This window comes from Centruroides sculpturatus, unplaced genomic scaffold (genome assembly GCF_000671375.1).
Source record: "Centruroides sculpturatus isolate CEXI.00-Female unplaced genomic scaffold, Cexi_2.0 scaffold800, whole genome shotgun sequence".
Taxonomy (NCBI): domain Eukaryota; kingdom Metazoa; phylum Arthropoda; class Arachnida; order Scorpiones; family Buthidae; genus Centruroides; species Centruroides sculpturatus.
The window spans coordinates 79,294-91,784 of NW_019385047.1; the positions used below are offsets into that span (position 1 = coordinate 79,294).

The 12,491-nt window shown below is 34.8% G+C and overlaps 1 protein-coding gene across 1 annotated transcript in view; it reads right to left on the reverse strand.

The window, feature by feature from the left end:
* LOC111633876 (nucleolar transcription factor 1-like) overlaps nt 1–8,255 on the reverse strand; it is an 83,202-nt gene extending 74,947 nt beyond the window's left edge. Inside the window, exon 1 of the mRNA XM_023378512.1 lies at nt 7,837–8,255. Within this exon, the coding sequence (XP_023234280.1) occupies nt 7,837–8,023 (187 nt within the window). The 5' untranslated portion in view covers nt 8,024–8,255. The remainder of the gene's footprint in view (nt 1–7,836) is intronic.
* Between the last annotated feature and the right edge of the window lie 4,236 nt (nt 8,256–12,491).

Here is a 12,491-nt window from a genome sequence, read left to right on the forward strand (position 1 = left end):
ACTGCTGTTCTGACATCCTCCCACTTCTTCAAAAAATCTTTAATAGCAGATGTTGGCATTGATCCTTTTTCATCTTCTTCTTTTTCAGAAGGAAACACATCTCACTGAGTTTCTTGGTGTTCTTCATTTAAACATTCTTGGAGTTCTTCTGTCGTCAGATCAGTTTCAGATTCCATTATGAGCTCTTCAATGTCATCTTTATTCACTTCCAATTCCAGATTTCTAGTAGTTGTCACAATTTCATCCATAATTTCAGGGACATCATCTCTCTCCCTGAATGCAGAAGAGACACAGCTTTCACCAAGCAGAATTCATGAATTCTGCTTGGTGAAATTCTGACCATGCCTTTTGAATGAGTCGTATAGCTTCAAGAATATCAAATTTTTCTTTCCAAAACATTTTTAATGTCATCGTTGAGAAGAACTGACATGCTTCAAAACACCAACGAAACAGTGCTCGAATGTACAATTTCTTGAAACCTGCAATAACCTCTTGATCCATTGGTTGAATCATAGAAGTGGTATTTGGAGGTAGAAACTGAACTGTCAGCCAGGGAGTCTTCCAGCAAATTATCTTCAAGGTCTTTTGCATGTCCTGGTGCATTGTCCAATAGCAACAGTGCTTTTAATGGCAAATCATTGGTCTGAAGGTAATCCTTGATGCTTGGAGCCATTCTTTGAAAAGAGCCTGCTTGACCCATGGCCTTTTATTCGATCTCCACATCACTGATAGTTTTTCTTTAATTATGGAATTTTTTTGAATGCTCAGAGTGATAGACAAGAAGCGGGATAAGCTTCATATCACCACTAGCATTAGCTCCCAAAAGTAATGTCAATTGGTCTTTCATGGGTTTATGCCCAAGAATATTTTTCTCTTCTTTCGTAATGTAGGTATGATTCGGCATGCACTTCCAAAATAAACCAATTTCATCATAATCGAAAATTTGTTGTGAACAATATCCTTCTTTTTTAATGAATTCTTCAAATTTGAGACAGAAGTTCTCAGCTTCTTTATCTGCACTAGCAGACTCACCGTGAATTACCACATGTTTAATGCCAGTTCTCCTTCTAAACTTTGAAAACTATCCAGTAGTAGCTTTGAATTCTATCTCTTCGTGTGATGAATGTGGAGTTTGTTTCTTCAGTTCTTCAAAAATTTCTGTAGCTTTCTTTTGAATGATAGTCATACTAGTTACAACTTTTTTCATTTCCCTTTCTTTTATCCAAATGAAAAGTAACCTCTCCATTTTTTCATGGATGGAACATCTTTGTTTCTCAGATGTGATTTTTGTTACTCCTTTAGCTCTGAGTCTTCTTGATTATATCTTTCTTAGCTAAGATTTTGTCTACTGTAGACCTGTTCAAGCCATACTGCCTAGCAACAACAGACATTTTCTGCCCACTCTCTACTTTGGCTATTATCTCTTGCTTGGTTTCTATGGTAAGCACGGTTCTTGACACTCCACTCTTTTTATGCTCCATAATATTATCAATTTCTGTCTGAAATAAAAAGTTCAGAAAAGCACTCACAAAAATTCAGAGAACAGAAATCAACTAGTGCATGAAAGAACTATGCAAATATGAGGCAGAATGTAATTCGAAATTTTGGTCTTAAAATGTTAACGAATACCCAATAGGACAGTTAAACTCTCACCTTTAGAAAATAAAAACTGATGCAAAACTTATGGAGTGCCAGACAGTCTCACGAAGACTATAAAAAAATTATTTGTCAGAAAACTAAACAAAAAGTTGGAATTACAATGGAGTTTCAAAATTTGAGGAAACACTATCTGATCAGTATCAGGTTGAGCGTCGATGTTGATATCTCCCACACACTGAAAGGTTTCGAATTGTTACCTGAAGACAAGGGAAAATCAATTGATATTCATTATTTTCCGTCACTTCTTTTTATGTTTGTTTAGTGAAGTGTTTGTTACCTGAACACGTATTCATTGTACAATCATAAAAATCTTTCACAAAAGTGTTCGTTAACCAATCACCCACTATAATTATTTTTCATTTTTTAAAGTAATTTGATGCAGTGGTCCCCAACCCCTGGACCAGTACCGGTCCGTAGATCAAATGGTACCAGGCCACTCAAGGAACATTAAATTATTTCCATTTTATTTACTGTGGTGTGTTTCTCTCGGGTTTGTGTGACTTTTAATGGACAAGTGGTTAACCAGGAGCTGAGAGTCGTCACCTAAAACCGCACCAATACCGTGCATGCATTTACCAATACCGTGTCTTTGCTTTTAAGAGTTCGAGCGCTACTTCCCAACTGCAAAAGACCCACAAACTGGTAAGGAATGGATCCTCACCTATTTGCCAACAAACCAAGCAAATCTAGCATGTCTGTGCATGAAGAAGATCAACTGCTGGAGATTGCAAATGACAGCGGCCTTAAAACTACGTTCGAGACAACAACTCTGCCGGTGTTCTGGATTAATATCATGGCGGAATACTCTGAGATTGCCACCGCAGCACTTAAATCCCTATTGCCATTTCCAACATCCTATCTGTGTAAAGTGGGGTTTTCTGCAGTGACAGCAATCAAAACAAAACAATGGAATAAACTAGACATAAGCAACACACTTCGGGTGTCATTGTCTCCTATTACAGTAGAACCTCGATTATCCGACCCCCGATCAACCGACCCCTCGGTTAACCGACCGTCCTAGTCGGCAAATTTCAAATGTCCGCTAGTGATGTGGCGCTACAATATTTGGCTATGTCTTGGCTACTTTAATATTATTTTTACGTGTTTTAGCTGGCAACACTCATTCGACCATGAAAGGGAGCCAGTATTTAAACGAAGCTTAATTTTCTAATTTTTAACGATACAATAGCGACGATTATTATTTTAAAAAATTTTTGTTAGGCTTAACATCGATGAAAATTCAACGCAAAATAGGTTAATAGCGATATACTAATATACTAATTACATGGGATATAATAATATACTACACTAATAATGGATTTTTTTCATACTTTTCGGTTATCCGACTTTTCAATTATCCGACCAACCCCAGTCCCCAATTAGGGCGGATAATCGAGGTTCTACTGTACTCCCAGATGGAACCGTCTCGTTGCAAACAAACAAGCTCAGGGTTCTCATTGATTTAGTGTTCTAGTGAGTTAAAATGTTAAATTGCTTTATATTCATTTTTGGTGTAACTGTATTTTATTTTGAAGGCATGTTTAAATACAATTAAATTAAAATTATTAAATCAAAACAATCTAAAATATAAAAAATCAACGTCCCCCTCAGCGGCCACGGTAAAATTATCAAACGTTGACCAGTCCGTGGCAATAAAAAAGTTGGGGACCGCTGATTTAATGCATACTCCAACCTCCAAAATCATAATATTGATAATGCTGTGTAAAATATGTACTGTATTAAAAATTACATTTGAATTACATAGAAATTTTCACAAATAGAAAAAAATTTATTAAACTTTTGTTGGAAACCGCTTACAATAAAAAAAAAAATGCCTTTGAATTGAGTTGAAAATTTAAAGAAAAAAATGAACTTATATCAAACTTCTAACTTAAAATGTAATTTCATTTTTTATATAAAACATAATATGAAATATTATTGTAAATTTTTATATAATTTTAAAAAGCAAAGATGGTCAGTATTTTGATCATTCAATTTGATTCTTATTTTACTAAAGAAAAGTCTTGCTACCGAGAATGCCCTTTTCAATTCAATTGATGTGGGTAAAATCGTCTTCAAACATTTAAGAGAAGCTGGATGTTATGTGTTTTTTCACCTGTAGCCTGCAAGATTTCTAGTTCATTTTCAAGATGTGTTACAGTATTTCTTTTGCTGTCTAGTATTCTTGATTTGTCTACCTCGGCTGCTTTAATAGCAGTTTCAAGCTTACAGCCCGATAATTCGGCAGTTTGTTTGGCATTAATAATCAGGTTTATGAAGAAAAACTTCATACTTGCGGACTTTGTACTCTTTTCTATACTTGCCCAATTGCACCTGGCATAATGAAGTTACTGAAGCTACTGGACATAGTTAAAATTAAGACAGCATTGGCACAATTATTCAAGATATTACAGATTCTGACAAGTAAAAAATTTTCAGAGTCCTGCCACAAATACATATTGATTATTGACAATCTGTGGGATGTCATAACAAGCAAAAATTTAAAAACTTAACACAAAATGACTACTAATCTTAACACTGCATTGAGTAACAACAATCCACAAAATCTTTTTATAACAGTGTTGTGTCCTATAACAATCTTCACAAACGTTTTCGACCTCCACCGAGGTCTGCTTCAGGTGGTGACTAAACAGTGTCTCCTCTTGACTGTTGGAACGATGACGCCCAAGATGTAAATAATGCATGTATCGCATTTCACCCCTCTACTTGTCCCAGTTGGAATTCTTCGAATAAGTATCTCCATGCCGGCGTGATCATTTTTCCATCTTTAAAGTTGATGCAGGTGCCCCCAATGTTGGCTTTATAAATCTCCCAGGCCTCCAGGTGACAGATGTGATCAATATGAAATGCCTGTCCGATTACTTTGGTGTTTTGGAAGTCTGCCCGAATTTCAGGGTCGGTAATGGGAGAAACCCTAGTATACATCATAAGCCAAAAAGCAACAAAATACTGTACATATGATCATTAGCACTTCATATGTTAAAAAACTTACCATCTTGGTTTGCTTTGATGATGTTTTACTGCCCATTGAGTATAACAAGCCCTCTATATTATCAATGTTATATACATCTTGTTCATTTATATTAAAACTCATCAGGAAGGTCTTCACAACTTGGAAAGACTCTAAGGCCTTGCTAAATTTTGGCACTACGCTTGGGCTATATTCCCAATCACGTGTCTTCAATAAAGGTGCGGCACACGTGCATATCTGGAAGTGCTAAGCCAGAAGTAGTTTCCCTCTGCTAATCAACACACTATAGAAGGACACTAATGCACAGCTGCAATGTTAACAGTGAGAACAGTGATGATTATGTATGTACTTAGTTTGACAGCATGCAACATATTTTTTTTAATTCAGTATACAGAAACATCCAATTATTAATTAAAGGCTGAAAAAATATGATGTTTACTGAAGATGGAGCTAGAAAAAAATCTGTTATTCCAAGTTACGGATCCACTAGAGATAAAATTACATCAATTTGATGGGACCTGGAGAAAAAATCTGTTGTTCCACAATCCATTAAAACAAGATTCCACTGTAGCTATCTCTAGGAAAAATCGTCATGCAAACAGTAGATATAGTGAGTATCATTAGCTTAATTATAGCCTGAAAAGCTAATTAATTTAGCTATTTAAATCCTTTTCATGTTCCTTTGTTGAATACTTTGATTTTGTTGGCATGTTACTGGATGTTTCTCCATCCAGTTTTATAACTTTTGTCAGCTGAACACTAAACTAATACTTTGCTTTTGACTGAATAATAGAGTAATATTTCAATAATCATTACATCTTTTAACCAAACCGCTAAAGTTTGTTAATTAATTTTCTTTAAAACTGTATAAATTTTCTTTAAAACTGGCATTTTATATATAATTATACGGCAGCTTACAAAGTTGCCATTTTTGCTCAAGATAGAGAACAGCAGAAAAATCTAATCAAGACTTTTAACATGACCACCATATAGAGGACAAAAATAACAAAGAAACAAGATGTATCAATTTTAAACTGAGTCGTGGCATCTGAAGTAAGTAAACTGAAATACAAAGATTATAATAAATTTAACAATTAATTACTTAGAGTAATCTATTAAATTTTCACAGTGAGAAAATATTTGAATCCAAATGTAGTTGCCATAGAAACAAATATTCCACCAAGAAAAAGCCATTCACAAAGCTATAGATGTGCAAACAAACATAGGATGATATTAGGTTGTTTCTCTATTCACAAATGCAGTGAATAAATTAAAAAACAAAAAGTGAAGTACAATCACTCGACTGACAACACCATTAGAACATCTATCCCCACTGAACATTAACATTTATGTAGAGAAAACATTAATTTTGTTTATAATCTGTTCTCTATTTCCACCACTAGAAACAAAATTACATATTTAGTATAAAAAAAATAAACAATCAGTATCAGAGGTTATTACACATTTATTAATTTGAATCAATATTAGACAGAAAGAAGATTGAATGGCAGTGGTGCTTCACTTGTCTATAAGCTATATCCATTAGTTCCAGCTTTTTGCTTTTCGAGATCAAATTAGACTCACAAAGCAGAAAATTTAATATGTAGAAGTTACAGTACACATAGAACTAAGTTATTGTGTGTGTACACCTTTATATTCTCATCTATAGAAACTTTTTTAAGTTACTTCCACTTAAGGTGTTTTTATATACATACACATACACTTTATAAAAATTATCTAGCTGCAATATTTCTTTTAACAGAGAAAATAAATTTTTAACACCAATTTTAATTGAATGGGAAATGAGGAATTCTATAGTATCAAATATAAATTTTAACGTTTTAAATCAGAAGAGTATGGTAATCACATATAGTTTACAAACATTCATTAAAACAAAGATTCATTCATTTCATACATATATTTAGAACAATTCAAGTTTCATTTACAGAAAACTTTATTAAACTTTTTTAAAAATTTCATTCAAACTACTCGGCAATATAGATAATTCTGACGTAAACCATATAATTACTACAGTCCAATAAATCAAAATCATAACATATTTTTCACATCCAGTATGAACGATCTATGAATCTTTGCTTTATTCCAATTTGTTTTTTTTTTTTTGCATTAATGCACAATTAAATTATTATTAATCATAACGATTACCACTAGTTTATTAAACATTTTATTACCACATTAAAATTTTACATGAAACCAGTTCTTAAAGTACAGTACATTCACACCAACTCAACATATTAAAGAGAAACCACTGTGGAAAATGTCCCACTGACTCCATCGGTGGGACATTTTTTAATTTGACCAAATACAAATAACGATTTAAAACACGCAATAAAAAGAATCGACAGGGCCACACTGGGACTCGTACCCGTTCTTGTCAATCGGAGAAGGTGCATAAAATTGCAATCTCAGAAAAGCACGGAGTCCGTCCAAAAACGCTCCTGTCTCCACGAATGGAGACCATCCTATATGAGAATCTCAAGCCTAAAGAGTCCAGAGAGGCTAGAGAGACCATCCAAAAATGTGGGCGGAGAAACAAACACTCCTTCCGTCTCCGCCGACAGTCACCGTCCCGGACGGTCTAAGAATTTGACCCCGAATAGAAAAACAAAATAATAAAAATATAAAAAAAAATCGTTGGTTAAATCACGAAATAAGATTTGTATTTTATTAAAATAAAGGGTGCAAAGGAATCGGCAAGAATTAAATTAAACGGGCGAGCAGCGCGCAGATTTGAAGTAAAGAGGCGGAGGGAGAAAGAGAGAGCGAGAGGAAGCAGACGACAGGATGGCATCGGCGTCGGCCGTATCGAGTGTACGAAGCAGGCAGGCAGGCGGGCGGGCGGTGTAGCAAGCGCCGCGAGCGACAGCGGATGCGGCCGACCGACAGTCGCCCGACGGCGGCGGCGGGGTCAGAGTGGAAGGCACCGCGGTGCGCACCTGCATCGCCTCGTCCTTGCACCGGCAGGCAGCACGGGAAGCTGCTGTGGAGTCCCCCATCCCCACCGCTGACGCAGGCCATCTCCGGCTGGATCGCCAATCGCGCTCCAGCGTCGTCTGTCGACCAATGCGGCCGTTGCTTCTCCCTCGTCCGGGGAGTGAACGATGGCTTCAGCCATCGAGCTTTTCCTTTGTCTAAGCGCTTATTTAAGTGGAAAATCGTCTCACCTTCTCCTTCTTTCTTCGCCCGATTCTTCTGCGCCGTCGACGTTTCGGTCTTGGCTTTCTTGGCCGTCGATCCGCTTGCTTCGTTGACGGACGGCGCCGAAGGACCGTTGGTCGGATCGGTCGGCGGACGCTTCCCGCCCTTCCTACGCGTAGAGTTGGCGGCCGTGTTCGGTGAAGCGGTCGCCATTTTGCTTCTACCGCTCTGACGCTCGATCGAACGATTTTAGTCCCTCAAAACGGTTAAAATTCGTCCGACGCTTTAAAAATCTAACCACTTACGAATAAAGACGCACGATAGACACGTGGATGACGGCTGTAGTCGGCAACGTGCGGCACTTCTTTCGATTTAGCGTCTGCTTGGAGCGCGACGTTTCTCTCCCCCTTTCAGCTCGAGCACGGAATGGCCACCAGACGTCGCATTTGCGCATGCCTCGTCCGAATTTCGACCAGTCACAGGCCGATGGTCGAGTAGAAGAGTCGCTCGTCGCTAATTAGCAGCAGACGATTTTTGTGGGAGCGGCCGACCGCACCTCCTTCCTTCCTCTACTTTCTCTTCGCTCCTTATCTAGTTCTAATTTTTATGTACTCGCAATCTTCTCTCCGACTCTCTCTCTCTTTCTCCAATCACGTGATTTACACGTGCCGGGAAACACGAACTTCTCTTGCGGATCCGACATATAAACACCTCGCTACTGCTAGAAAAATCCGTTATTTTTTAAATATAAACCAATAAATACATACAAAATTACGTCTTCGAAATACGATTTTATCACTCTATAACCGATTCGGTCTCTCAGAGACTTTTTCTAGTTTACTTCTCTCTTTTCTAATTAATTTTTGATATTCACTAGAATTTGAGTGATTATTGACCTAATTAATGGATTAGGTGATGAATTTTTAAATTAGTTTAGAACATTTCTTAATTACAATGAGCAGTTTTAATGTGTAAAAAGGTAATATAAACGTTTGTTTCAATGATTGTATAGAAACAGGTTTGTTACAATTATGTAAAAATTTAATTTATATGTAATTCAGGATGAAACTACAATTATTTTAAAGGAAATATAGATTTCTATATATATATATATATATATACCTTTTGTTATGTTTTATGCTATGTAACAGAATATTCCTGGATAAAGAGGCTAGCAGAACCATTTGGCTCTGATTCTGGGCATATAAATGCCTCAAATTTAGTCTTTGGTGTAATGACATGATAAGAAAGTATTGTAAATTGAAGTTTCTTGTGAAAAGTGATAAAAGTTTTGTTTTATTGATTTTTATTCGTATATTATTATGGCTTATGAAAAGGAGGGACTAATATTTATGATTATCCCAGGCCTCTGTCATCTCTCAGTTTCTGGTTGTAAATGTATTAGATGAAATTTCATATATTCAAGTTTATATGAAAAAGAATTTACAATGTTTTATAAAAGTTTTACTCTCTTTTAGATTCTGTCAGTGGAGAAGAATTTTCTATAATTTTTAGAATTGTCAATATATTAATAGATATCAAGATATTTTTTTTCTTTTTTTTTTGTAGTTTTAGGCCCCTTGCCGCTAAGAGAGCACAAAGAGGCCAAGAGATATCAAGATATTTTGTAAAATGTATTTTAGGAAAGTAATAAAAATACATAGGTATGAGCTACTATAAAATTAATTTTTTTAAATATAAACATCAATTCTAAATTATAATTAAGATATGTTAGTGTTTTTATGCCTTTCTTTATTCAATGCAATTAATTTTCTTCAAACAGTTCTAGTTAATTAAAGAATAAAAATATTAATGACTCTTACAGTTTTATTAGTTTATGGTCTTATTTAAATTAAATTCTGTATAAAAATAATACATAAGTGTATTTTTAATTAGAGTAGACTACTTTGGTTTTTAATTTCTCTGTAACAATAAGTGTGGAGAAAATAATTATTTTATACAAAAATCAATTTTATTATTTTTGATTTTTGAATGCCTCAAACACCATATAGGCTAATAACTTTTAAGTTGAACATTATGCATATAAAAATATATTTATCCCTCCCTCACGATCGAAAAGATTTCGTTATCCTAATTCGTTATCCATCGTTTGTGAGGTTTCTAACTCAAGTTCTTGTTAAAATGTCCTAAAAATTTATTATTTTTACTTATTAATACTAAATCTGAAATAACAATTGTTAATTTTAATAAGTATTCTCCTCAAAAAGTGGAGAGGGAATATACTCTTTATGGTATACTTTAATGGACACTTTTACTTTCCCGGCTGTCCTAACAACACAGGAAAGTATTGTAATCGTATCAAATTTGACCCCCCCGGGTTTTTCGAAATCTCGTCATTTCCAAATCGCCTGAACAAAAATAAGGGAAAAATTTCGCGTGTGAGCTTCTATTTCGTTTAATATCTCAGAAAAGGGTAAAAGATTAAGAAACAGAATTTGGCATGGTAGCTTGTATACGAGGAGTATTGATGCTATTAAACTTATAAACTCATACTTATAAAGTCAGAACTCTACGTTCTACGCAGGTTTGACAAGTTGACGAGGAAATGGAACAAATGTATGAACACTGAACGTGATTATGTAAAGTAGTAGTTAAGGATATTGGTAACATTCCATGTAAAATTAACAAAAATTTATTTAATTGTGACAATTTACCAAACGCGGAAAATTTACTTATTGAACCACCTCAAATTAAATTAACCCCAGTAACGGTTACTTCAGCAGAAAAGTCATTCTTAAAATTAAAGCAAATTAAAAATTATTTACAGTCGTGCATTTGTCAAGAACATCTAGACTGAATCGATGGAATAAGGCAATACAACTATCTGCCAAGGACGTGCCTCCCGATTTTCTATAAGAAACTGTCTCCTATTTAGGTGCCAACCTGCGACCGACTATTAGTGTTTAGCGGTTTTATACACTCAGCCATTTGTGGACGTCAATAACATGTGACATCAATTGCCCCTTTTTTAATTTTCGACTTCTTGGTACTAAGAGGGGCTATTTTTCTTACCCATTATGGGTTCATCATGCTCATAATAGGAATAACTAGGCGGTGAGGGATAAATCTCTACTTCTCTGAAACAGAAAAATTGCCCACGAAAAATTCCTGAGGTTTTTCGACCTTTCAAAAATCGCTTGCCACTTTATCTATTGAAAATGAAATTGCTAAAATTAAAGCGAATGAACGAGAAATGAATGAAGTTACGTCAATAAAAAATTATCGTAAAAATTTTCCAGAAATTTTTTATTTATTAATTCGAGAAACAGATATGCAAGGTCCTTCATAATCCATTCCATTCTAGAAACTCAAAATATGAACCCCTATTGTGCTCTTGAAAACATACCCATTGTGACAAAACCCACAAAGGCCAAATAAAAAGGCTATTTTGCTTTTTAGCACCCACAGGACGGAAAGAGGGAAAACCGCTAGCAAGGGCTTCTCACTCCCGCGAGTTCCGTACTCCAAAATTAATTGATACAAAACAACGAGTCAATAGGCATCTCATTGATGGCTATGTTGTCGCTATTACAGTGAGCGTCAAAATCCTTCGAAAGAATTCAGGAGAATACTTCAAAGTACTGCAAAATGTTGGAAAACACGTTTAGCACGAAAATCCTAATAGGTTACATGAAGAGTGTTGCCACATTCTGCAACACTGTCTCGAACAGGTCATAACCATTTTTGAAATTCGTTTTGTGTCAATCAATCTTTATTAAATTTACAAGTTCGCTTCCTCTTTTATAGGTTTTCAATTTCTTGAGTTGTCATATTAAATAATTAAAACAGAAATTATAAACTTGTAAACTGAAACTGTCACATTCGCTTTACAATACGTTTGCTGCAACACAAGTCCCTGACTGGTTTGAATTTGAAACCGTACGAGACATGCGCAATGTCATTTTACAGCCAAGAACTGAACAATGCGTTGGCCAGTTTTAAACCAGTTAGGGACTGGTGTTGGAGCAAACTTAATATTTGCCAGAGATATTTACAAGTTAGAATTTTAAAAGTACATTTTCTGTCACTCTTATCCTAGGGATAAATTTGGGTGGGGGGTTTGAAGTTTATCTTTAAATTAACCGTTAAAATAAAACACTCGCAAATATTTTTATAAATTTATTTTGTTTCATCATAATTTTACAATTTCTATGAAAACTGCACAAATTAATAATTAATCCAGACCATGAATTTAAAAACCGGCTTGTCCGGGTGAAAACCGGCCTGGTGGCAATACTACTGATAGTTAATTAGAATAATATATATCAATAAAATTGCTATATATTATTTTAATTAGCTACTATTTAAAGATAGTAGCTAAGGTAATACAATTATTATCTTTGTCTCGTTTCAAATATATCAGTTATTTTAATAAAAATTAAATTTTCTGTTTCTTTGTCGCCATTCCTTACATTGTCAACGATTTTTGGATTGATGTATATTAATGAAATAAAATGAATAATAGAAAACTTAAGCAAAACTGCTATTTGTCATTATAAAAACATAAAATTTGTTAATATTTTCTCTTTTCGAGGAAGGACAAAAAGAAATTCCATTCTTTTTTGAGAAATATCCGAAATTTTCGTGAACGATCTGAACCCAAATTTCTCATCCCTCGGAGTGAATTGAATTTTTTAAAAATAGTTTTGATTTTTTTAAA